Source organism: Cordyceps fumosorosea, assembly GCF_001636725.1.
Source record: "Cordyceps fumosorosea ARSEF 2679 chromosome Unknown scaffold_22, whole genome shotgun sequence".
Lineage (NCBI taxonomy): Eukaryota > Fungi > Ascomycota > Sordariomycetes > Hypocreales > Cordycipitaceae > Cordyceps > Cordyceps fumosorosea.
In genome coordinates, this window is record NW_017387322.1 from 308321 (window position 1) to 334967 (window position 26647).

The 26647-nt window shown below is 54.6% G+C and overlaps 4 protein-coding genes across 4 annotated transcripts; all 4 read right to left on the bottom strand.

The window, feature by feature from the left end:
• Positions 1-4766: 4766 nt before the first annotated feature.
• On the bottom strand, positions 4767-6716 carry ISF_07529 (hypothetical protein; the record flags this gene model as incomplete). Its single annotated transcript, XM_018851132.1, has 2 exons — positions 4767-6479; positions 6579-6716. 2 exons carry the CDS (start codon positions 6714-6716, stop codon positions 4767-4769), a joined length of 1851 nt encoding a protein of 616 aa, XP_018701728.1.
• A 1417-nt stretch (positions 6717-8133) lies between these two features.
• ISF_07530 (hypothetical protein) lies at positions 8134-8832 on the bottom strand (the record flags this gene model as incomplete). Its single annotated transcript, XM_018851133.1, has 1 exon — positions 8134-8832. One exon carries the CDS (start codon positions 8830-8832, stop codon positions 8134-8136), a length of 699 nt encoding a protein of 232 aa, XP_018701729.1.
• A 13934-nt stretch (positions 8833-22766) lies between these two features.
• On the bottom strand, positions 22767-23708 carry ISF_07531 (ATPase, F1 complex, delta/epsilon subunit; the record flags this gene model as incomplete). The annotated part of the gene is made up of 3 exons (XM_018851134.1): positions 22767-22799; positions 22898-23076; positions 23189-23708. 3 exons carry the CDS (start codon positions 23706-23708, stop codon positions 22767-22769), a joined length of 732 nt encoding a protein of 243 aa, XP_018701730.1.
• A 788-nt stretch (positions 23709-24496) lies between these two features.
• ISF_07532 (family S53 protease-like protein) lies at positions 24497-26440 on the bottom strand (the record flags this gene model as incomplete). The annotated part of the gene is made up of 4 exons (XM_018851135.1): positions 24497-24567; positions 24653-25294; positions 25370-26010; positions 26070-26440. 4 exons carry the CDS (start codon positions 26438-26440, stop codon positions 24497-24499), a joined length of 1725 nt encoding a protein of 574 aa, XP_018701731.1.
• Between the last annotated feature and the right edge of the window lie 207 nt (positions 26441-26647).

Here is a 26647-nt window from a genome sequence, read left to right on the forward strand (position 1 = left end):
CACACTCCCCCTGCAAGCCACAGAACCCCATTCCGCCTCTCTCTCTGCATGCGTGTCCCTTTCCTATTTTTCCTGGGGGGTTTTTTTTTTCTTTTTTCTTTTTCCTTCTTGGTTGCCTCTTTTCTTTCAACGTTCTTTCCTCGGGGTCACAGCCTAGTAATATATGCACGGCGGACAGAGGAGAGGTCCCGACAGCCCGGAACCCAGACAACAAAACGTCGCGCAAAAAAGAGAGAGCAAAAGGAAGGGATCTCGTTCTAACGGGGAGGGGACGCCACGTTCGCCCCAGCGGGCTTCTTCCGTAACGATTCAGGCCAGTGCGTCTGGCGCGCCACTGGCCGGGCGAGCAACGGATGTGATAATCTTGTGCTGGCCGTCAACCGTGAACTTGATCTTGTTGCAAGGCAACACTCGTCTGCTGCTGAGAAGCGAGGCTGGGTTCGCATTAGGAGCCTTTTTCGCTTATCCAATGAAAAGCCACCTACAGCGCGGCTGAAGATGGATGGGCGCTCTGGCGCAGCCAGCTGCTGCTACGCCTTGCGACCCGACTTCGTCATGCCCGTCCAGGACAGGGGGCCTGTCATCAGCAAGGCTTGGTTCCGGCTGGCTGGCCGGCTGCGTCGCGATGAGTGCGGCTGGCTGAAAAACGTGAAATGGTGAAATGGTGAAATGGTGAAGTGGTGAAGTAGCTGGCTGCCTCTGCCATCACGATAACTTCACCTCGGCTCATCTCTTCATCTCTTTCCTCCTCGTACTCTTATACACATACATCCCTCTTATACATGGTACTAAATCTAGGTTCCCAGCCCACCCACCTCTTGTCAGTGTCGCACACATCCATCGTGCTGTTTCCTGCGCGGCATTGAAGCACCGCAGGCACAATCTACCTGCACCTATGTATATTCACACATTCAATAATAACGCCAGCCCGCGCCAGGATTTGAACGTTTTCTCTAGGCCCCCTCTTCTCTCCCTCTCCCCTCCCTCCTCTTCCACTTCCTCCACCTACCTCCTCTTGTCAACCGGGGAGCCGGGAACGGTTTTGTAAATGAGCCCACGCAACCTGGGCAGCAAATCACCTCTTTCTTGTCCTCTTTTTTCTTCCCCAGCCAGGAGCCCATGTTTCCGCTGCCGCTGCTGCCCCCCACTCGGCAAGGCCGGCGACCTGCAGGTAATCAAGAAGTGTGTAGGTGTGTGCGTGTGCATGCGAGTATGTATGCGGATGAGTTGCTGCCAGCGCGAATCTCTTACCTGTTTGCGTTGAATTCCATTACTTCATCTCTTCTCTTTTTTTTTGTTTTCTTTCACACCCATAACAAGTACCAAGGCTAGATTAATGCCACCTTTTCGATGAACGGCAAAAAAGAACACCTCGTACCACCGGCCGAGAGTATTACTCGGCGAGGCTGTGTAATAAAAGATTGGATGCGTGTGCGCATCGCCGTGCGTGTTTTCGGTACCTGCTCGGGGGGGATTAAACCCATCCCATCCCATGTTTCACTCTCCTCGTGTGCGTTGGACGGTGAAACAAAAGCTGCAGCGACTGAAACGTCAGCACTGTCTCGTTTTCTTTTTTTCCCTCATTTCGATGAGAAACTATGTCTGTCTATTTTTACCCAGGTCAGTGCTGGCGCTCGGTCGTTTTTTTTTTTCTTTTTTCTTTTTAGACTCCAGGCACGCGCCAGTGGGAAAGTCTGCCGCGGGCCATGCATAGAGAAACTCTCTCGTTACTCTGCAGCAGTGGTACAGTACACATACATGTAGATTGTGCTATGCAATAGTTGGGAACCTTGTTCTGATCATCAGGGTCGTCAACGCCGGCATCCAAGACTTTGTCAATCCGGTGTAAATAAGGCCCCCCTCTGGCACATGGTGGCGTTGCTTCACAACCACCCCTCTAGAGAAGAAGAAAACAAGAAGAAAAAAAAGCACTCAATCTCAAGCAGTTAACATGCACAAGGCCGTCGCGCATTCATCAACCCCCCCCCCCCCACGTGGGGGTTTTTGAAGCCAACTCACGCCATGATGTCGTCGTCTTGGAGCTCGTATTTCTTTTTATTATTTTAAAGAGTAACCATTTCGACCGCTCCCAGGCAAACTATTAGCTCCCGTGATGGAACCTGCCGATCAGCGAGAGCGCGCGGGCAACTTCCCCAAAGGGCAAGTACACCAAAAGTAGATCAACGGGGTCGCAGATCATCCATCACGTCTCCCAGCAGCTGCGCATCGAATCGCTTAGATGGCCCGAGAGCCTTTTCTATTGATTTTTGCGACAGGCACAGATACCGCTAGGGTATTGGTTCTCGTACTGCTCGCTGGGTTTGCTCAAGGTCCTCCCTGCAGGGCTGTTACCGCCGATCCTGTCCGAGGCTGGATGTTCGGGCAAGGGAAAAGCCAATGCGGTCGAAAATCAATCCCACGCCATCGCAAAAGCCATCGACAACATACGTACGGATACTGGTAAATAGATCTCCATGATCAACGCGATCTGTGCTATGATTTCTGCGAGACTCGAATACATCCTTGCACGGGCGTCATGGCCTCCAAAGACCCTTATTAACCGTCCCAGTAAATAAACATACCTGATTAGCCATGAATCAGTGCACAAGTCTAACCGCCGCCTCTGGCTAACGTGACGAACTGCTCGTCTGAATCACTTCTCGCCATGTCTCAGTCTCCGCGTGCGCGGCAAACTTTTGCAAAGAAAGGCAGCGAGCGACACGTTCAGAGGAAAAAGTAATTCGTACAAGTCTGCCAATTACCACACGTAGGAGAGCGCCCTCGATAAATTGCGCGTTCCGCTAACTGGAACTTGCAGCGATGAGCAACGGCGCATTTGCCTGATTGATTCTTCGTCGGCCGCAACTCGTGGTTTCAGCAAACGTCCAAGCTTCGGGATACTTGTCCGAGGTTTTTTTTTTCCTTTTCTTCTTATCTCTCAGCCATCGTCGCACCAACAAGAAAGAACCTTGTCAGTGCCCAACACCCTCGCCACGAACATACCTTGCGCGCGCGGACACACACTCACACCTTACTTACACCTTGCCCGTCCATGCCATGTACGATGAGGTCTCGTCGATCGGTCACAAGCACACCGAACAATGTTACTTGTCAGATCTGTACGGGCGTACCACACGAGCGCCGCCGCAATTTCTATATACGTTGTATGTACATCGCGCAAAATCCCGCTGGAGATGCAAAGTCGGGCTCCGTTACCTGGCATGTTTCTTTCGTCCGGTCTCTGGCCGAAGCTCGCTAAAACGAGCAAAACATACCCCGTGCACTGATTCAGACACCGTGACGACGCGTTGGCACGGCCCTTGGCCGAAGGAGGGGTCGTTAGGGGTCTTTGTTGTGCGTTCATGCTTCAACGACGATAATGCGCGCGCCCAGAAGTAAAATGAACCTTGCATTATTCCGCGGCGACCACAAGTTCCGTCCAGCCCTTGTGTCCTTATGCATGACATCTGCCGGCTCACTCCAGTTGCCAAGATGATGGGATGGCCAGCAACGAGATGACTGACGAGTTATGCCCGGGGAACACAGACAAGTGTAGTAAACGCCCTCATACATAGAGCCACGGACACTATCCAGATCCGCCGCAGTTAAGGTTTACCCGCTGCTTGAAGCCGTTTTCTTGTTTCCCTCTGCTTCTTTTTACAGGGGGGCGGGCTGTTCTGAGCGATTTGGCGAGCGCTTCCAGGCTGGCACTGATCCCCAAGTAGCACCGCATGATGCTGGGCATCGAGTACATTGACTGCCGCCACGAGTTGCACTCCCCACGATAAACTCGATGCCCTCGACAAGACTTGCACGACCAATCATCTTGAAGCAACGCTCATTGAATTACAGAGTAAGGGGGTTTGATGCAAGCTGCCCATCTTTCCTAGCTGGGCTCTGGGTAGCAGAAGAACGACGCGAAAAAAGGGACCACTGTGTTGCATGGTCGGGCCTTGCGCGTGCGTGCGTTTTCAGCCCAAATTCGAGGCTTCGAAGAGGAGGACATGAGCAGGATTTCACGAACGCGGGCAGCGCGGGGAGCGCCAGAACCAGTAGTCTCATCAAACCTGAACTTGCTTAAGAAACGGATATGATACCTTCGCAGAAAAGCCCACCCTCTTTTCTTTCCCTTCTTCGTCTTCTTCTTCCCCGTGATGGATTCGCCTGCATACAAGCGGCCTCCTGTCAGCTCGTCTGCATGATCGCCCGCTATGCCCCCCCCCCAAAATCTTATCCATGGACCTTGTCTGCCGCCCAATAGTGCCCTACGTATTCTTGGCTTCGGAGTAGACGTTTCGACCCTCCGGGGGAGAGGGAGGATATTTCTGTGATTTGTTCAGCCCACAGGCCGCAATACTATGCGATTCAGCGACACACATACAGACAGAAAAACAGGGTCAATTGCCACGGCATGGAAAGTGGTAGGTACAGTTCAGAGTTATAATTCTTGTTTGTAATCCATCGATATTATAATACAATGCATGGAGCAAGCCCCCAAGATTTCGCCCGTGTTTTGTCAACATTGTTGGCATTCTCCCGATGCCAAAACGTCTCTCCCAATCTTCTTCTAATCTTCTATAAAACAGATGACCGACGAAAAACCTTGATACAGTCGTGAAGAGAAGCCAAGAGTAAGCTTCAACTCCGGCACCCAGCAGATTAGGAGTAGTTTCTATGCCCCCCACAAACTCCCAGCCCAAATAACAAAAATGACAAGAACCGAAATAAAGAAACACGCCGGGTCGCAGAAAGTGTTTTGCAGTGGCTCACCCGGCCATGGCGTGGCCGATGGCGCCGCCAATCTCACCAAAGAGCACGCCCTTGAAGACCGTCTCGCCCATCTGCTGCGTCCACGCGCCGGCGTCACGCAGGCGGGCCGTCCACGCGTGCCGCTGCTCCTCCGGCAGATCCTCCCACGCCTTGCCGGGCCCGTGAACCTCCTCGTCGTGCGCCTCGACCTTGATCTCCGCGGCAACCGCCCCCTCCCCCTCACCCGCGTCGCGCTTCAGCGTCTCAGCTACCAGCACCACGACGTCGTCGGTCGGCACCACCTGCCCGTCGCCGACAATCTTGGCCAGGAAGTCGTCCCGCAGCAGCGCGGTGCTGTCCATCTCGGCGACGACCGGCGCGGCATTCTGCAGGTGAGCAACCACGGATGGCGTGCTGGTTAGCGTCGTCGTCGTCGTCGTCGAGGCACCGGGGAAGAAGATTGGGTAGCCGGCGCCCATCACCTCGAACACGTACTGCCCGACGAGCGCGAGCAGGAGCACCACGATGGAGAAGAGCGTGATGGCCCTCTTGGCCGTCGTGGGAGCCCTGGCCTCCATCTTGGTGACGTAGCGGACCGGCCGCGGGGGCGCGTTCTTGTTCCTCGGCGTCTTGTCTACGAACTGCTTGAGCGGGATGCTCTGCAGCGCAATCGACTTGGACATTGTGACGCTCACCAGCTTGAGGAACTGCGTCTCCCCCGCCGCCGCCGCCTTCTTCGTCGGCGCGGTAAACGTCGACAGGGCCATGCCCGTGATCTCGCTGTGGCCGTGCACGCCCTGCAGAGTCGTCAGGGGGTGCAGCCTGGTGAGGAGGTTGACGGCCGGCGACGCGACGTGCGTCAGCGACATGAGCGAGATGGAGGCGTCGCCGCGCGCGACGGCAATCACAAACTGCGTGTCGCCGAGCGACTCGACGCCGCCCTTGGCGCTGAGCGTCGGGCGCGAGAGGCTGGCGAGCGCAAACGCGGTGGCCTGCGTCTTGCGGTCCAGCTTGGCCGACACGGCCAGGCGCGCCTTCTCCTGCCCGGGCTTAGGCAGGCGGAAGCCGTGTACGACGGCGCCCGCGCGGCCGATGTTGGCGACGGTGAGAATGAACTCGGGGCCGAGGAAACGCGCGAAGCGGAACTTGGGCCGAGTGGCCGCTGAGGGCGCCACCGTATCGTCGGACGCGATGTTGTAGATGAGCTGCGGGTCTTGCTGGCCCTTGCCCACCTTAACCAGGAACAGCTCCTGGCCGTAGCAGTACGTCAGCAGGTGGTCGCCGTCCGCCAACTGCACGAGGTCCATGTCCTCGGCCTCCCGGGGGAGCTCGATCGTCCCGCGGCTCTTCAGCGCGGCACCCCTGCTGCTGGGGACGTCGAAGAGCGCGACCTGCGGGTCCTTGCCGTTGGCGGAGGCCGCCGCGCCAAGGTTCCCGGCCACGCGCAGCAGCCGCTGGTAGACCGCCGGGGCCGAGTCGACGATGAGCGGGTGGCGGAGGTCCTCCTTGACGCTGGTGTCGGGGCCGGTGCCGCGAATCGAGATGCTACGCAAATGCTCGTTCTTTCCCTTGACGATGTCGTCCTGGTGCGAGTTGACGCCCGCGAGAACGCTGATCGTCTTTCCCTTGCGCCCGGCAAAGGCGAGGGACATGACGCTGTCCTCGCTGCGTGGTAAGTCGAGCTCCCCGACGATGCGCAAGTCGTCTGCGCCGGAGGTTTCCAGGACGCTCTGTCATCAGCGCGCAAAGAGTCAGCAAAATGGTGTCGTACGTGTGCGAGCGAATGGAGGGTGTATAGCGCAATGCAACCCGCAAATAGATTTTCTTACGAGTTTGTTGGGCACGCCGGAGCGGTTGGGACCTCCTCCGCCGCTGGCGATGATGCGCGAATCATCCTCCGGGTCAAATTCGACGGCGAAGAGCGGGTAGTCGCTCCTGGTGTATGTGGTCGGAAATGGCTGCGACATTGTGCGCGCGTGACTGTGTGTGGTTGTTTCTGCGATGCTCTCGTTTCGAGGAAACGCTTGCGCAGAAGTCGTTCGCTCGCTGTCGCAGGAGGGTACGGGTGCGTGTCGTTCGTTATGCGCTCGGCTCGCTGGCGGCTGCGTCAATGCGGTTCGGGAGGGTATGTCTAGTCGAGGGGCTCCGTTTCGAAATGAAATTTTCAATGACGCGGCGTTTACAGGAGTTTGGCGATGATGCGACTGCAGAAACGAGCGGCTAACTTGGGGGGTTGCCGTTTGCAAATCGGGAAAGACGTGAGGTCGAGGCCAGATGTTCACAGGATATGTGGGTCACGGCGCTCCAAGCCTCTTCAGGCAGCGAGAGGAGCAGAGGACCGGGGCGAACTGGCGGTATTGTTTATGAAATCTTAACTTGAATTAAATAGGTGTATACTGAAGCTGAAAGTTATTGGCATATATCATTGCCTTGTGACGCCACACTCTGCGTTGCAGGTTGCGCGGTAAAAGTGGTGTCTGTTATCCTTTCAATATCTCTCTCAATATTGTTGCGACATTGATGATTAGCAAATCCCGAACCTTGAGGATTTTTCAATATCCATAGCTTTGTCTTTTTTTTTTTTTTTTCCGAACCCCCCCAACCAATGTCGCATCGTCACGCTGGCCCCGTTCTACATGCCTGCCCTTCATCATGTACCTTATGCGTAAATACCATCGCCAACGCTAGGTGCTCAAAAGTGGTTAATAAATAAATTTTATATATTCTCGGGGTATGTCCAATCTCGCTAAGGTATCAATCTGTAATGTCGCCGCACCAGGTATCCTCGCTCGCTATAAAAACACCAAACCATGCTCCAAAATTGATCGGGTATATGATTCCAACCGTGCACCGAAGCCTTGCCTTGACTGGCTTCTTAGCAACGACTGTACGCCAACAAAAACAGCTCAGATTTTGCAAACAAAGAAAAGGGAAACAAAAAAAAAGCACCAGCCCTAGGTTCAAAAACAAGTACGTTGAAGAGTGAGGATTGCCCTCGTACCGTCTCATTTTCGGAGTGTTCCGCCCCTGTAGCCATGTTATTCTTTTTCAACTCCAGCACAGTCGAAATGCGTTTCGCTAAGAAAGAATCGTCAATAACTAGAAAATCGAAGCAAGAATCATGAGCAAGAATTCCAAGTCGACAAAGGAAATCGCAGTCAGACAGTAGTCTGCAAGCCGGTTGCCCGGAGAATGACTCTGTACCCCCTCCTCCTCACAGCTCAACATTGCATGATTATATAATGATATTGACAAATATAAATATCAAGGGTTTCGTGAATTGAAGCTTCTTTTGTACATGTTAGTCATGTTCAGATGTAGGGAGATGCAGTGACAAAGACCGAGCCGTGCAGTTGTAGTTGCGCCGAGGCGGAACAGATCAGATTATCGTGGATGACCGTCGACATTTCGAGTGGTAGCCCAGCCAGTCTCGTAAGGCCGTGGCGGCGCGACTCGCCAGTCCCCCGTGACCGGGTCCCTCTCGTGCGTAGCATGTCCCGAGTGCATCTCGTGGGGAGGAGGCGGCCCGTCCATGGCCCTCAGTGGTGGAAGAGCCGTCATGGGTCGAGGAGGCATGGTTTGTACGTGTGAATGCATAGGCGGCAGTGTCGTCGCGGGGGGCCCCGGATGCGTAGAGTAGTTGGCCGCGTACTCTGAGTGCTCGTCAGTTCTCCGCCGCTGCGCTGGCCGTTCGACAGACGATGCTTCGCTGATATAACCCTGCGACGGCGTATGTAAGGGGCGCGGTTTCCCTCCCATAGGGCTGTGATCCGCGTACGAGTTGACGCCACTCCTTGAGCCTGGGCTCGGCGGTCCGGAAGCATGCTGGCTGATCGCGGGCGTGCGGAGGACAATCTCTCTGAGGCGGTTGCGCTCTTCACGGTAAAAGTCACGCTGGCGGGTCAGATTTTCCATCTGCTCAGCCATTGCCTCTTGGTCGTCTTTGAGGTCCTGAAGCAAGCGGATATTCTCCTCCTGGATATTCTTCTTCTTTCTGCGATGCCGAGTGGAAGCCTTGGCATTCCGCTGGCGCTTCTCGTCTGCCTTCTTCGACGCCTGGGTGGTGTCAACTGGAACCGCCATTATCTCGCCATTAGGCAAGGTCATGTAGGCTTGCTGGCCATCCGAGTTGAGGCCATGTCCCCCCATTCCCGATCGTCGCATCACGTCAGGCCAAGCCGACCCGCCCTCGTTAGATACTGTAGCAGGTTGCCGTGCAGTGGGAGGCGCGCCGTGATGACCCTGGTAATAATGCGGGTGGGGATGCGACTGACGCGGTCTATCCGTGTGTCGGTGATATTCTCCTGGGAGAGCTGGGGCAGGAATCTGATGCCGTGCATCGACTTGTCGAACTGGCTGTGCAGTAGCTTTGAGTGGAGACGACATCGTACTGGTATTCGGAAGACTGTTTGAAGGATGATGGTGACTATACGGCGGATGCTTCAACTCTGGAGGTCCATCGCCCGAATACGAAAATGGCCGTTTGGATCCTGCTACTGGGTGGACATGAGGCGCTCGCCCGTCATGCTCGTGTGCAGTCGTCCCGTGAATCGATTTTGGGCTCATCGGTTTCCTCTGATTTGTTGCTGGGAACGGATATGCCCCGGCAGGAGAGTTCTTCTCAGACATCGCGGGCCGGCCAGATGGGGTTCCCATGCCGCCTGCTCCAGGTGTCCCTGGCAGAGACACAGAGGTCACATCGCCCGGTCTTGTTGAGCCATGTATCCTCGCGACGTGCTCTGCATCTTTCCAATGCTGCGCTCGCGCCTCAACCTCACGGACACCCGCTGGTGATCCTGCCGGATTCAAGAGATTGTACATTCCAAGGCTTTTGCTCTGATTATTCGGGATGGGTAGCTGACCGTTTCCGGTCGTCGCCCCTTGACCGTGAAGTACATCTTGACGACTTGGTTGTATTGGCTGAGTGTGGGGAGAGTCCTGTTCAAATTTGATGGGAGATGTCACCGATGGATGCGAAGCAGGACGAGCTGCAGGTCCATTATGTGACATCGAGACCTGGTACCCTGCTGTTATAGGGCCCTTAGCGAACGCACATTGACTCTCCGAGAATACAAGCAACGTCCGGATGGCGGAACTCTTGGGCGATGCTTCGGCTTCAAGGTGTTTGGAATTCCAAGTAGGCGTCACCGGTGTTCTAGGCGAGTTCGGAGTTGTTGCTGTTGACGAGTCGAGGCCGGCGGCAGCCCCAGGGCTTGGGTTCGCGGGTGGTGCCTGCTGCCACAGGCTGGATCCTGAGTTCGCCAGGATGTCCGTAACGACTTGGGACTGGTTCGGGCTGCACACCCAACAAGTCCCTATGATACTGATGAGAACGTTGCCGGGTAGGGATAAGAGTTTGTCGGCGCCTAAAGAGTGAATCTCGCTTCTATCCTTGGCTTTTGGAATCGATAACTAGTCAACTCTTGTCGAGCTCTCGTCCAAAGAACAATGTGAAATAGCATAGGCCAGTTACCAGGGTCTGGACCTGCCCACTGCGATGGTCAAGCTCTGACAGGCAAGTTCGATAGCTCGGATATCGAAGATTCAACACAACTGCGTTGATGAGAAGAAGCCTATGCAAAAACAGATCTGTTCGGAACTTTAAGCACCATAAACGGCTGCCTATGGGTTAGTCTCATGGTCGTGTATTGTTTGTATCGGGATGCATAAGACGCCTGGGGATAGCTTGGGTGCCACAGTGCGTCAAGTCGAGTCGAAGAAGCAGCAGAGAAGATGCCTGGGGCTTGTTGGACGTGATTGGTGATTTTATGATTGAGCTTACCGTGAAGCAGTGGAAATCACTGTGGCGGCTCCAAATGCAGAGCAAGTAGGGTAGTTAGGCAGAAGAGGGGAGAGCAGACCATATAGCACAACAGAACAGCGGGAAATGATGCAGGCTAACGCAGCGCTCCGATGGGAAGTTGAGTGACAACGTTGGCCAGATCGTCTTTGGCAGGCTTTCACACCGTTCAAAGTCTAGCCAGCCACAGAACTTGCGAAAGGCAATACGAAAGGGATATGATACAAGAAGATGTCCAGGCCGGTACGTATTGGTGAGTTGCAAAGCCTCCGAGTCAACAGATGCTGCGTAGCAAGAAGTCAAGGGAGGAGAAGGACGAAAGAAGAGAGGATGTTTGGTAACAAACTTCTTTTGGAAGAGGGAACCGGGCGGCCAGGATCAATTAGGACATGGGTCTCGCAACATTCTCCAACGAGCCCGCCGAGCAGGGGTGTAGGAACACTGGCCTTGTCGACAGGACTGATTTCATCACCACGAGAGCAGAGTGGTTAGCGCATATGGAGTGCCATACGGCACGGAGTACATGGAGTAAGTACATTTGAGTACATAGTGATTCTTGCATGCGCTTGTGCACATTGAACTTCATTTGACGCCCACCCATGTTGGACACCCCCCCTCCACAGTCCCCCCCTTGGCAAGGCTAACCGGCCACCCATCTCAAGTGAGAAGGGCATGGTATCAGACCTGAGCAGGTACCGCTTGCAGTGAAGTCACTGGGAATAACGGCAAGGCGGGCAAAGGTAAGAAGAGCAAGAAGCATGGCGCAGGGGTAAGATACCCATCCATGTGTTTATTTGAGAAGTTGGAGGATACAGCGCCGATCATGGTATGCGGTTCGGATGCTCGTGAGTAGAGATGCATGTCGGGCTTGGGCAGGCATATTTCTTTTTATTACTTTCCCTCGTTCTTTTTTCGTGTCTGTCTTGTTATTGTCCCCGATGGCAGCGGCATCGGCATCTGGACAGGCCACGCTGGCAAGCAGGCAGGGCGATTCGGGGCGGCGAAGAGAGGTTTAGTTATTAGCGAGAAAAGAAAGGGTAAGGTCATGGCCCCGCCGGAAAATAGTCATTTGGGCGCAATTGGCAAACTGATCTCTCGTCAGTGATCAGCCTGTCTGTGAGGTGAGTGATGGACAGTGACTAGTAGGGATGGAGGATTTGGCGGAAGCGACCCGAGGCGACGGGCCATAGGGGAAGGAAGCTCGCGAAGAGCAGCTTACTAGTCACTCCATAGCTGGGTAGCTGGGTCGGTAACTACCTGGTGGCTTCGTCGGAACAGGGCAGTTTGTATCAGAGCGGCGCCGGGGCTGGCTGGGCTGTCGTGAGCGTCGACCCAAGATTAGGCACGAAAGGAGACAAGGCGGTGGGCAGCAGTTCTGCAAGAGGTCAAGACCGTGAGCGTGAATCGGGAGAGCGGGCTCCAGGTATAAAGCTACGTTAGCGTTGGCGTAGTTTTTCGTTGGCGTAGTTTTCGTTGGCGTGCAGAGAGGATGGAGTATGGAGTATGGGTGGAAGGTTGAGAGGCGGAACGCGAATGGTAGGTGTAGGCTGTAGGCTGTAGCCAAGGAGAAGGAGGATTGCTCGTGGTCGTCTTTGGGAGCTATCCGTTGTGAGTGCGGCAATGAGGCTGGCTGGGATGTTTTCCCTCCCCATTGGTTGTCTTGTCTCTTGGGTGGCAGGGAAGGAGCGGGCCATTTTTGCTGCTGTCTGCTTGCTGCGTTGTTTGCTGCTAGCTTTGGCCAGCCTACCCTTGGGTTAGGTACCTGCGCCGTGCCTACAGGTACCCAAGGGGGCTAACCAAGGGCCGCTCCGGTGCGCTGGTCTGCTAAAAACGCCCTAATGCAGTCTCTACATAGTTAGCAGCGCTACTAAAGCACTCTAAAATAACACCCAAAACCTCGCGTCGCAAGACGGCTCTTACCACCTCGGGTACTGGAGAACTGGAGTTACAGCCTGCACCTCCGTTTACCCGTAATCCATGCGTGGTCTTACGTTACCACTCAATCAATTCAATTCCATCATTCTACCTGTAGTCTGTGAATATCTTTTTTTTTTTTTTTTTTTTAAAAACCAACTGTAGTTGACCAATCGAGCTTGTCTATCCGTCGGTTGGAAGGAACCCTCTGGCCTCTCTGCTAATAATGTATGTACTGTACATACATACATACCTCGCCATGGAGTGGATGCGAGACACCTACCTAGTACCTACCTGTCCAGCGCCACAAAGCCAGACCTTACTTTGCTTCTGCATGCTCCAAACGGAACATCATGCCACGTCGAACCTTCTATCGGCCTTGAGCAAGTTGTTATCAGTTCGATCGTTCCAAAGATCAAACAAGAAACATCCTGACTCTCAACCTGCCGCATCCCCCCTCCTCAGCCTGACTCTCCTGCCCGGTGTGGCATCTATGCATGCTGCCCAACTAACAACAAAGCCTGCATCCACGGCTACCCTTGGCTGCGTGACGATCTCGCTATTCTTGTGTTCTTGTTGCTGCACCCATTGTTTGTTGCATACCCACTAGCAGAAATCACTTACCTTCATGCTCGCAGCTCCCTACCTCCATACTGATTGTGGCTGCAGCTGCCATGCCGTGATGCCACCTGGCTTGGGTGCCTGGGTGCTTTAGGCTTTGTGTTGCTGTGATGAATGGTGCGTCACCTTGAGAATAGACTGCCACAGTAAGTGCCTGCTACAGTGTCATTTCGAGACTCTTCCGTCTATTGTCCCATTTGTTCCTGATCATGGATAGGTACACTCATTGTCGTCCAGCCGATTGAAAAGAAATGGCACCGCCTACAAACGCACACCCAACTCCAACACGGCGGCCAACGAACACCATCACATCACTTTTGGTATTGGCCTGTCACAAAGAACGAAAAAGGGAAAGACGAGCATGCACACATTCGCATGCATGCTGCAGTCCCAGATCAACGCCCACATCCAATCGCATACCGTGCTGCCTGCAGCAAATGGCCTGTTAACGGCGGCTCGCCGACCCTGTCTCGTCTCTCGACCACACCCTCCACCGCCCTCGTTCTCCGTCTCTGCACCAGGACGCCCGACTCGATTGCAACCACCAGCCTCACAACCTCGAGTCAACTCAGGAAACCTCACTAGCGCGCATCTTGCGGCCTGGTAGTGCTGTTTGGAGCCCAAAACCCGCCCACACGGTCGGGAACGCACGCCCTCTGCAAATGGTGGGTTGCTGCCCCTGCAAGTCGCCCGCTCCCCGCTCCCAAATGCATCCGAAAAGCGCAACACAGAACCCCAAAAAAGAAAGCTGCATGCCAAAGAGAGAAGAGGAGACGTGGGTCGCTGGTGCTCATCATCTGCGCCGACTTGTCGCCCCTCAACGCCCTGACCTTGCCCTACCCGTCAGCTTGGCTTTGTTGTTTCTTCTTCGTTCTGCTGAACCGAGCATCTAACTACTCCATCGTTTGCGTTTAGCGATCTCCAGCCCGTCCCATTTTAGGCCGAGCCGGCCATCATTGGTTCAGCCTCGGGTGCCGTAAAGGCCCTTCAGGGAGCGAGCCCTCCACTCGAAACAATCACTTCTCACAAGCTCGAGAAGCCGTGCCGCTTCGGTCTGGTCGCGGTTGTTGGCACTACCATGCAAGATGCAAGATGCAAATGGCCAATAACTACGGAAAGCGAGGGCGTATCCAGTACTATGCAAGGCGGGTGAGATGGATGCATACAATGTGACCAAACTCTATCCGTGATAGACTCGTCTCAAAACTAACCGGCTTCGTTAGTGGCTTACAACGGCAAGCCGGCCCAAGCACCAGCCCATCTCTTGGCTACATGGTGCTCTCTTCGTACCATGACAGACCCTTCTTGCCTTCCTACCAGTAGCTCGGCGCTCTGTACAATAATTCAGCAGCTCATCAATCTCCAAGATTTTCTCGCTCCGCCTACAGAAGTCTTCTTTGCCATTCGCCATTTTGCCAGGGGACCCTCTTGCGCCACCTCATCAGACAGTAACTCGTATTTCAACAAGACTCCTGGCAATAATGCTCGGACCACATGACATCAATTCAACAGGCTCTTTCCGGGTCATCTCCAGCCAAACAAGCCTCACCAGGGTAAATTCGATGCCGGCCCTCTCCCCAGTCAACATAGTGACATGCGCATCAAAGCACAGGGCCTGTATCTCGTTGATGCGCGTCATTGGGCGCATCTCTTGTTGTCACAGTCTCACATAGGTTTAATTACGGCAACTGAACCCATGCCTTGCTCCAGAACCGCTCCGATAAAAATATTCGACAGCTTTGCCTTGCCTACGAGAGCGCGGCCCATGCACAGACCAACGGGTAATGTTACTCGGAAACTTACTATTGGTTGTCATCTTGGCCGCCGAGCAACCCTTGAAGCTTCTTGTGCTCCGTCCACAACCTAGCTACTGCTGGATTCAACAGCCATTGGATCCCCGTGAGGTACCTTCGACGCAACGCCTCCGAACCGGGTTCCAACGTTAAATGACTGACAGGGGCAGAGATGACGAGCAGCTACGTTTATTTTGAGGATATTGTGACCAACCACACTTCAAGGCAGGGAACCAGGCCCTGCAATTGGAGGCCCCAGGAAATGAATGTTCAAATGACAATGGGGTAGTATCAGAGGCGTTCAAGATACTCTGCTGACTTATCGACAAATAATGCGCTGCCGTCCTTCCATGTCATCTCAATTAACAGGGGTGTCTGCAAGATCAGTCCCTGCACTACGAATACACCCATTTGCACACAGCCTTGAGTGGCGTGGAAGATAGCCTGATTCATACCAGAGACAACAACTGGCATCATCAAGCGCTTGTCCAACCGGCCAAGCCACAACACGTCGACGTTATTCTCCCACCTTTGGTAACACTCACTCACCACGCCGAATGGCTCAACGACTAGAAGCTCTGGAGAAGAATCTTCTAGTGGAGCAATGCAGAGCCACCTGGCTCATTACGGGTCCTAATTGAAAGTTTCAACCGATTGACAGCTGCGAATGGTTACAGTGTGATTTGCCTCCAGGGAACCCCACTGGATGCATGTGCGGGTTCGGGAGAGGATATGCCTGCAGCATCCGTCGTTCTGTCATAGAACACTTGGGGCAAGCTTCTAGTTACTGCAAGGGATGGGAACATGTTTAATTACACCCAGAGCCATGCTGTGATATCACGGTGGAGGAAGGTTGAGGAGGTGTACGAATGTACGGCCGCTCCACTGCAGTGGATATTCCGCTACGAACAATCCGCTATTCAACCAAGTACTCGGAGGTACGTGATACTGTATGCAGACATTGGTAGAGCTGACGAACGTTGTGAAGCAGGTGCATTTACTGATGGTAGAGTTTTGGTTCCTGGGCAAATTTTCCTCATACGCAACGATAGTTGAGTGCCAAGCGACTTGCTGAAGCGTTGCGCCTTGTATCAGTCTTGACTACGAGTGTATGCGCGACATGCAAGGCTATCGTGTGTTTTTTTTCAACGCCGCTGATTGCGCATTGGCAGCTTGAAGGACGCTTAATTTTCTGATCCCCGCCCCCAACTGTTCTATTAATGGGCTGGAGTTTGCGTCGAACCCTAGCAACCCAATCAAATAGCCCTGAAGCGAGCCCAGGATTGGTATGAGAGCTGCTAATTGCGCAATATTCACGCCGGGTCAAGGCCAGGCAGGAGTAGAGGCGGGAAGAGGTTGGCGGGTTGCCACAAGTCACATCAGGCGGGATTTTTTTTAGCGTCTCAGGCAGGGAAGAAAACAAAAAGGTGCTACATACTGTACAGTACGGATACAGATTGACAGAGTACGCACTGGTGAGTGGTCCAATGCGTGTTCCGCTGCATAGCCGCTGACAAGGGTGCTGACAGAAAGATCACCGCAGGTGAGATGTGCCGGCTCCAGGTCGTCCCAAAGAGCCTAGCACAGAGCAGCGTACATCCATACATACGGAGTATGGCGTGCATGTCTAGCGGCTGCCAGGAGTGCTCTCGATGCTCCTCTGCGCACGGTGGACAAGTCGTCAAGCACAGCACGGGTCAACCCATCGCCCTGGTTCATGCAGGCGGCAGCGCCACGAACCCTGGCAGCGGGAGGGACAGCAGGGCCCCATCAGCCGTTCTGGCCGCACCCCGGACTGCCTGTGAGCTGCTTCGTGCATATTGACCCAGATGTATCTTATCTGGGTACACCGGAGTCGGTCAAGCATAGCCCATGCCGGCCGGCAGCTCTTTACTGGGCAATTGAATGTGGGAGGCCAGCGGCGCGCCGAGCACCCCGAAAATAGACACGACGCTCTTCCGCCCGCGTAACACCAGAATGTCAACTGACTGTCAACATGACGTGCGGGCACATGGTTGTCGAGAGTGAGCATGGGCTGCGCAGAGCACCGACAGGCTACTGGGCGGGAACCCCGTCAGCGAGTAACTGTACTGTACATTTGTGAGGGAGGGGGGGGCCGCCTAAAGCAAGAGCCGTTTCTGCAAAAACTCGGTCAATCGACGTGGCGGTGACCCAACGGGCCAACCTCCAACAAGCCTCGCCTGCCCATTATTGGTCGCGTGGCAGCCTGTGGCTACTCGTACAAGCCGCTTTGATGCCCAACACAACTACGGGCGGGGAGGATGAGCAGCAACATGCAGACGTACGTGGTGCGCTCTAACTGCCTTCTGTCATCTTTTTAGCTCCTCTTATGCACCGCACATTCTGCATCGACGGGCCGGTGTTGCCGGCTGTCCATCAGTCCACTCATTACAGTGTAGCTGCTCCGTACTTTTCCTGTTATCAGCAAGGGCCTGTTCATATTGCCAAGCTTCAGCCTACCGATGCCACACTGTCATGTTCACCAAGGTGGAGAGACGACCACCACACCGCAAACTATTCCATACCGCCTGGTTGGCAGGCGAGATTGTCCGTGTGCGGAGGAAGGAAAAGAAGACGAGAACCATGGGCAAGTCAGCCGCGCTCGAGGACGCCATCCGATAAACCCAAATTCAGGCTGGGAGGCTGCATTTGAAATTTCTCCGATCCCAATCCAGGGGACATATTAAGTCAGTCCTACCGCATCAAAAGGCGTCCACGTGAAGCAAATAGCCCAACCAAAAAATTGCCGACACGCGAAAAAGGGCAAATCACGAGAGCGCAAAGCTGCAAGACACCGCCACCGGTTACACCTCCCTTGTCTCCCTCCCCCGGAATATGGCCCCCGAGAGTGCGCAGGGGATATTCATCCATGCCTTGTATCGCATACCTGGGATATACCCAGCAGTATCCGTACCAGTACGCGTGCGAAAATCGGTGTGGCGAAGCTTCCCAGCCATCTCTAGATGCCGAGCAGTGCGTGCTTTGGCACTGTTTCGTCCCAACGAGGATGATACATTGATGTTCATACAGCACGCATCCATACATGTCACTGTCTCAGTTGCACGACCGCGAAAAAGTCAAGCAAGGCCAGCAAAAAAAAGAAGCGTAACGCGATAAACAAATCGTCCCAGAGTGACAGTTCATGTCGCACAAGTCAACCAAACCCCCAGTAATGTTTCTGCTAAAACACCAGCTATCGCGCTTGGGCACTCGAGGTCTCTGCCAATATTGAGTTTATTTCTCTCTTTTTTTTTCTTTTTGGTGTAAAACAACCGGCCGTTAATGTGGTTTTAGGTTTCACGAAGAAAAACGAAGAGTACGGCCATGAGCGCGCGGTAAGAGTTCCATTGGTGGCTGTGATCAGGACTGCTTCCCAACCCCCCTGATTCGGATGCTCCGCGGTAACTTTTTCTTTTTCTTTTTTTGGGTGTCGTTGGATTCTCCCTTTGCTTTCTGAGGTTTCTAGTCAGCTAGCTCTTTAGTAAAGCCTGATCTGGCAGTGACGTGTGGCCATTTTCGGCAGCTGCGCGCGAAGCGACTTCTTTGAAGTGGTGAGGGGTCGAGCCGAGTACCGGGAACCAAGACAGGTCCACGAGCAGTGTACATACGAATATCGTCAGGATACACTGGGCTATTGCTTCGGAATATGATCACGCCATGTTGTCAGGGGTAGCAGTTGAGAGGCCTGATGCCTACGCAAGTCTGTTCTAGTTACCGTCTCACCTGCGTCACCGACTTTTGAAGAAACCCCATCTCTGGTTGCTTCGACCATTTGCCGCTTCGGGCATCGGATACGCAGTTCACTCGTTCTGGCATCAGTTGAAGATGCTGTCGCCTCTCGGGTCCTCTCTCAAATGATCAACAATCACGCCTACCGTCGTGGTTCAGCCACCCATGTAAGTCAGTCACAGACATCCGGCATCACGCAGCGATGACGCGCTACATGCATTTTGTCAGAACATTAGACTCATGAAGAGCTTAGAGAACATTTGCGTGTGCCAAGAAAGGCACAATTCCGCCTTTCCAGGCTGCTGCTGCTGCTGCTGCTCCTGAGTGATGAGTTGCACATGGTGATTCGCCCAGACCCGTGAAACACGGCATCATGGCGCGGAGCCCATTCCGGTGCGCGGAGAACCTTCCACTCTGCACAGGCCTGGTTCCGGAGGCCGAAGGGCGTACTCGCTACGTCCTGTCGTCAACGCCAAGAATAAGACTGATAGTCGACGATCGAAGGCCGTTTCTATGAGCCGCTCAATGACCTGCTGAATGGTGGTCCGCGTCGGGGGCATGACAAACTTTGGCCTCGGTCGGTTTCAGGCCAAGCGGGTGTGGGCATCATCCCCCATCGATATCTTTCTTGCCACTCTACCAGCTGGTAGGAACACACCTCCTCCGACTACCTTCCTCAACCGCGCGCGCGGTGCAGCGCCGGCCAAGGTCCCGCGGAGCCTGACTGGGCAGACGCGCTCGTCTGCAGCGAGGGACCTGCGTGCCAGCGATGACGGGGTCAAGCGGGACGGGTGTTGTTGACCTGGCGGTAAACGTCATTTTTGAGGGCTCAGGTGTTCCGGCTCTCGGGGAGGGGATTTGTGTGGTTCGTGATCCCGAGTGTGACATGAAAAACAAGTGAAATTGTTCATCACCACAGTTTTGTTTTTGTTTTTCGTTTAGGCGCGGCGGCGCATCTGATACAAACATGCGGGCACCCGACACGAAACATGTTCATTGGGCTTGTCTCGGCGTTCTCGTGGCTCTTTTTTTATCGGCGGCGTGTTGGTTCATGCGCCCGTCCGTAGTAACCGCAAACCAACCAAAAGGCTGGCAAATTTGACCGAGTCTTCAAGTCGCCCTGTATAGATTGCCCAATCAAAGAATGCAGGGCTCCGGTGCGCGCTTGTGTGTGCCTACGTGTCTCATCCTAATGTTCATGTCTTGACCTTTTTGACCGCAACTGCTGTAGATGTTTGTTTCCGCGCCCTTTCTTCAACCATGGCATTTTTCCGCCCTTCTCCTTGTTTGCCGGCTCGACCTCTCTTAGCTGTCTCACCTCTCAGCGGAAATTGGGGACAAAGGAACAAAGGACGCCGGCCGGCAAAGTCGTGGACAGATCAACCGGCCCCGTAACGACGGATCTTGCCATCGATTGAGTTGCGGGTAGAAACAAAAAGTGTAAAACCGCACAGACTTGGCGAAGACCCCTAATAACATCGGAAAAGCTTTGCGTCTCGTTTCTTTTGCTAGCTTCTTAGAGGTCATTATGCGATCCGGTTTTCATCGAATAGGAATTCGGCATTCGGATCCCGTGGTCTAGTTGGTTATGGCATCTCGTTAACACCGAGAATCCCCGGTTCGAGCCCGGGCGGGATCACCACTTTTTTGCTTCTGGGCTGTATTTTTGTGAGTCCTTTTTGGAGTGAATACTTTTTAAATTGCTTTCTAGTTTCTATCGTCTTGTGATCTTGTTGATAATTGTATTGCTTGACCGTGTTCTCGATGCGGGCCTGGTGTTTCCCAGGCTGTCCAGAGAGAGTTGTTCAGGTGGTTCTCAAGTCCGTATTGATGACCAGGTCATCCCGCCCTCTCAAGTGAATTACTACTGTCAATCCATCTATCCCGGCGTCATCGCACTCATGCTCCCGATCTGTCTGCTGAGAGTTGGACTCTCCCGGGTCGCAGCTGTCCAGCTCAGAGCGCAGTTGGTCAACTTCAGCACTCAAGTCCATAAATCTGTCTCTCCAATGGCAGGAGTGCTGATCACGCGGCCGTGCTCTGCTTGGCGCTTTCATTATGCTCGGAAGTCTTCCGTCTTTGGCGGAGGGTAGCGTCGTGGCTCTTGACCTGTTCGAAGGTGCTACCTCTGGTTGTCGGCGTTGCTCCGGCCCGTCTGGACTATTGGTCTCGAAAACGAGATTGTTTCTGGGCAAGGTGCCGTCGGTCTGCTTCAAGCTACCCCGGGACGTCCGCGAGGCAAGGCTGGGACTTTTTGTCAAAAGCCGGCTGTGCTCACATTGTGGAATTCGCTCGTCATAATTAGACGACGCCGGTCTCTCGCTCGGTCTCACGGATACGGATCTGTTCCCATCACAATAAACACGGTCCTGCTTTGATCTGACCAGAGGCGACTTCGGTGTTGATGGCTGCAATCGCTCTTCATTGGGAGAAATTAACTTGGTGCTCTGTCTCCTTACTTTCTTTAGATTTGCAATCCATTCTGGCTTCGTTGTGGGCTTCTGATAGACCGATGGTTCCCCTGTAGCCGGTTTCGACACCTTCCTCAGCGCGTTTCTCCCCCAAGGTGTCTCTTCACCTGCAACATCTGGCCTTGGACTCGAAGGTTCTGGAACTTGACGAAGCTTTGGCCAGTTTTCGACTTCTGGTGATGGCTCATGGGGATGAGGTCGCATGACACGATGTCCCGCATACGGATCGGAAGACCTCGACTTAACCGACATGGCCTTTTGTGCTTCCGTGCTCCGGCGTGGCTGAAGAGCTGCGGGCCGCAAGCCTTCAGCAATAATGTTTTCTGGGGTTCTCAGGTTTGACATGGTGGTAGTCTGCGTCGCTGTTGAGCTTCCGCTGTATGATGACGAATTTGGAGTGGGAGCGCCGGGCAGTGCCGCTACGGTTTGCCGTCTTGTAGCAGGCTGCCGCGCAATACAGCAAATGCAGTGGCGTGCGGGTCGGGTTAGAAAGAGGCTCGATTTCGCCCGGGGAGCAGATCGGGAGCTCGAAGACATTGACGTCGTTGGGTTCTGGCTTGCGTTGCTCCATGGGTAATTTTCGGCATCATCGTTGTTTTGCCGGTCATTAACTTGATGTCTGGGTTGCTGCACAGCACTTGAAGAGCTGGGCGTTTCAGAAGTTCCTGTCGGTACTTCTGACGTGTTTGAGTCCTCTTCTTCAACATCAGCGGTACATCTAGAGCAGAATGCATGCCCACAGGAGGCGCAAGGTTCGTCGAACGAGATCCATTCACCACAGGAATGGCATAGATGTGTTCCCGAGGTCTCGTCAAGTACCCCATCGCCGTTGGCCCAGCAGCTAACACATTCAGCTATTGTTGGCTGCGCAGTATCTTCGCCGTGCATCATCGGCTGAGCTGCCTCGTAGAAGAGTTGGTCTGGCATTTCCGCTGCGGCTGCTGGCTGGTGACTGCTCAACCCATCATAGCTCTTGCACGCCCTAGGGACAAGCACGGCTTCCAACTTGTTCGTCTGGCCCCTCGTCAACAAGCGATCAACACCGGATGAGTTGTCCCTCTGCTCTTGAGATCGAGGAGGGGTCGCGTGCAGAAAAACCGAGCTGCGCGATGCAGGGATTACAAAGCCGCCCTTGGCTCTACTGCTCGAGCCTTGGCGTGAGCGGTCGCCATGATTATACCGAATGACGCTCCCGCTGTCGTCCGTGAGTCTCATCAGCTGCCCTAGTCTCGTGGTGACAATGCCGGTCGGAATCGTGGGCCGGCGTTTGCCGATGTCGAGTTTCTGAATTTCAGTTGTTGAGGTCGTCTGACACACTGTTAGCGGTTCCGGGGTATTCATGTTCGCGCAAGTAATGATGATTCCGCTAGCACTGGTGTGGAGGGGCCACTGTGACATTAGCAAAGATGCGCTGCTGGGAGGCTATTGTTACGAAACACGAGGACCGGCGGGGAGGAAGGATAGGACATTAGAAAGGCAAGAGCGACGCAGCCCGGATGCGACAACAAAACTGCAAAGAGTAATCACTGTAGCAAGTAAACAAGAGTAGGGGACAAAGGGAATTAAGTTAACATTGAATGGCACCGCAGCAGGCATGAATTGTCTTGCAATGCGCTAATGCGTTGGAATATGATGTACAAATGGGCGTCCGCCAATGCAACCAGTTGCTTATTTCACATGAGCCTGGAGGGTCTCGAGAACCTGTAAATACCGTTGTTAGCGTAAATTCCTGTGACATCACCTCTGCTGCAGGCGCCGTGCCGCAATCTAGGGCGCTGAAATGTTCGCAGAACACATACCTCGAGCTCAATCTTGGCCTCAGCAATATCCTGCTCGCTACCGTTACCGCTGGCAATCTTCTGGGCCTCGGCAATCTGGTTGCGGATGGCCTCGGCGCTGAAGTCCTCGAGGGGGTAGGCCTCGGGGGCATTGATGCTGAGAGCCGAGTCGGGCTGGACCGTCGCGAATCCGCCGGAAACTAGGGCGAGAGAGTTAGCCAATTGTCCCGCGCTTTCAAGTCTCGCCTCGTAGATGACGACACGGGACAAAAGGGAGCCGGGATTTCGTAGGAAGGGTGTTGGTGGACGTACGGAAGAAGGACTTGGTGCTGCCGCTCTCCTCGACGACCTCGACGACGCCGGGCTTGAGCTGCTCGATGGAGGGGACGTGGTTGGCGAGGACGCCCATCTCGCCAGACTCGGCGGGGATGTTGACCTGGACGACGTTTTGCGACTTGAAGATGGTCTGGTTGAGGTAATTAGCACGGTGTTGCCGTAAATTCTCGCAACGGTCGGGGGCGGCGCTCCGAGCCTGGCCGGCCGGCAAAAAAAAGTTTCGGCGCGCGCAATTGGCTCGCAAATTTCGGTTCGCTCGCTTCGCAACACGCCTTCGGGCAGTCAACGTAGGGAAATTCGTACCTGGTGAGGCAGAGACAGGCTCAGCTTGATCTGTTTCGCGAGTTAGCCATGGGTGGATAAGCAGCAAGGGGATTTCGGGGGAAGAGCGCACCTTGTCGGGGATGGCCTCGGCGTAGCCTCTGCGCTGAGCAGCCATGCGCATGGCGACGGGGCGGGCACGAACGGCCGCGCGGGCAATGCGGAGGGAGTTCATGATTGTGCTGACGGGATAATTGGGATCGAGGGGAGTGAAGGTGAGCTCGATGAGCAATGAGGTCGTGGCACGAATCTTTGCTAGACTGAACGAACAGATTCGGCTAGCGGGAAATTCCGGTTCCAGGTCACATGAACAGTCACGTGATCTCATGAGGTAATTCCGCATTGTCAGGCCTTCTCCCCTTCACAATACCAGTCTATCATCTGGATGGTGTCTAGAAAAAAAAAAGCGATTCTGGACGTCGTTGGATTCGACATCTACTTTGGTCGTTCTCGGTCGAGTTATGGGCTCCGGTGAGACAGCGCATTGAGACGAGGTGATTCCGACTTGCGAGAACACGCCTCACCTGGCGCGCCTTCTAGATTGGTATAATAGCATCGACATGCCATCCAACAAAATGTCAATAACTAGTGAGATCGTCGACTTTGATCAGGAGATGGCTAGGAATTTACCGGTTACCCGTCTGTACGGTTACTCATCGTGCATCGTGGCTGTCGAACTGGTGCGCACAGGTGAGCGACAGCGCCGTCATTCGAAATGATTTGGACGCTCCATCCTATTGCCATCGAAAGTTTGGGGATGTAAGTCGCTACAGGCATTGTGTCATTTATTCACCGTTTTCACATTCAGACATTGGCCGCTGTCGAGCAGCAGCACCTGGGCACGAAACAGCGAGCAAGAAAGGATCCGCAAAACGACAAATCATGTGCAGCTGCAACTAAGGTTGTATGTGTACTATTCTAGAAAATTGTCCAATATGTGAAGAAGAAACTGCCCAAGCTACACTAGATAACAGCACGGAGCTTGCCAAAGTCCAGCGATCCAAGACCACTGGCGGCATCCCAACCGGTGCCGGCTGTGGGGAGAAAATGTTAGCAGACCGCATGCTATCGGAGAAGAGGAGAAGAAGAAGAAGAAGAAGAAGAAAAAGGACGACGTACCATAGAAGCCGTTGAGGCCGCAGCCAAAGTTGTTGCCGGAGGTAATGTCGCGGATGGCGGTGGCGGCGGTGGAGGAGTAGAGCAGCGGGTTGATGAAGCCGAGGGTAGACTTGCCGGTGGAGTTGCGGTAGTCGTTGAGGACGCCGATGAAGGCGGCGACGGAGGGCGACGAGGCCGAGGTGCCGAACATGTGGTAGAGCTGACCGTTGATGTAGGTCTCGAAGTTGACGCTGACGAGCGAGATGTCGGGGTAGCCGCGGCCGCCGGTGTTGAGGTAGCCGTTGTAGCTCGAATCGAGCGAGTTGGCGTAGGCGGTGGTGACGTTCTTGCTGTAGTCGGGCGCGCTGAAGTGCCAGGAGTAGCCGCCGCCGGGGGAGGTGTACTTCTTGTTGAGCGTCTGGAAGTTGGCGACGACCTCGCCGGAGCTGCCAAACTGGGTGCCGCCGACAGCGGTCACGTACGGGCAGCTCGCGGGCCACATGGCGTAGAAGCCGTTGTTGTAGCAGCTAGTCTCGCCGTTGGCGGCGACGCCGTGGTCGCCGGTCGACAGGGTGAGGGTGATGCCGAGGGAGCCGGCCTTCATGAACTCGTTGCACACTCTGTCCATGTAGTCGCCATCGAAGCCGTTCTCTTCACCGCCATCTGTGCATTTGTAGTTAGCGGGCCGATCACAGGATTTGTTCCTTCATGCTCAAATGCTATGCTGGTGGCACTTACAGCTGGTGGACACGACCGAGGGAGGGTTGGAGGTGGAGGTCAGGTAGCTGGCAATGTTGGCGAGGGCGTCGCCGAATTGCGAGTCCTGGGCGCCAGTCGGGCCGGCGGACAGGTAGACGCTGGGGTTCGGGTAGCAGAGGCCACCCATGTACTGGGTGTCAAGGTTGCCCTCCATCTCGGTGCCGTTGCCCGAGTTGGGCGCGTTGTTAATAGTGACGTCGGAGAAGTCCTTGAGGCCGGAGACGTAGGCGTTGCCGAAGGTGGCGTAGTCGGTGTGGTTGGCGCCGATGCCGATGAGGCCGGTGGTTCCGCAGAGCTGCGTGCCCTTGGCCGTGTAGTCGACGTTGTAGTGCTGGTTGATACAAGCGGGAGTCATGTGGCCGTTGCTGAGGCAGGCGTCACGGCGCTCAACGGCGTTGGCGACGACATCGCTCTCCTCGGTCGCCGCAGCGTGGGCGCCGATGGCGTTGTAGAAGGCCGTGGTGGGCGTGATCATGTCGATGTGGTCGTGGAGGGCCTGGGGAACCAGATACTTGGTAGTACGGGGGATCGTGATGCCACTCTCATCATGGGTAAACCACTCATACTGGGTGCCGAGGAGCGACTCCATCTGGCTGACGGGAGCGGTGAACTCGATCCAGCTGCGAACATGTGAGTAGCTCCCTTGGAGGACCATGATGCGGTACAAGAAACGGCATACTCATTGGTAGGCTGGGAGGTCTCGGAGATGCCATGGGCGGCGAGCCAAGACTTGACGGCGTCGACGCTGCCCTCGGCCGGCGCAGTGTACTTGGCAACCTCATCCTGCGACAGCCACTTGCCGTAGTTCTCGCTGCTGGGGTTAGAGATGTCAAGGAGCTTCGCCTCCAGGCCCTTGATGTCCCCCTGCTTGAGACCAATCTGGCCCTTGATCAGGGCCGACTTGGCGGCGGCACCAGTCGACTGCCACTTGGAGGGGATCTGCTTGATCTCGCTGAAGAGGGTCAGAGGACCATGGTTGGCAGCGGAAGGAGCGGCATAAGCACCGCCAACCGTGGAAAGTGCGAGGCAAATTCTTGACCAAGCGACCATGTTTGCGACTTGGGGATACTTGATGCGACGGACTGGATCGTATGTAACGAGGCTGTTGGAGATAAACAGCCATCATCGGAGATGGCAACAGACCGTACTTATCATTCATCGTGATGCTATCTGCCTCATTTCTGAAGCGTAATTTTCTGTTAATTATATGTGTAAGCCGGCACGAAACGGCATGACAGGACGGATATGGGCGTCAAG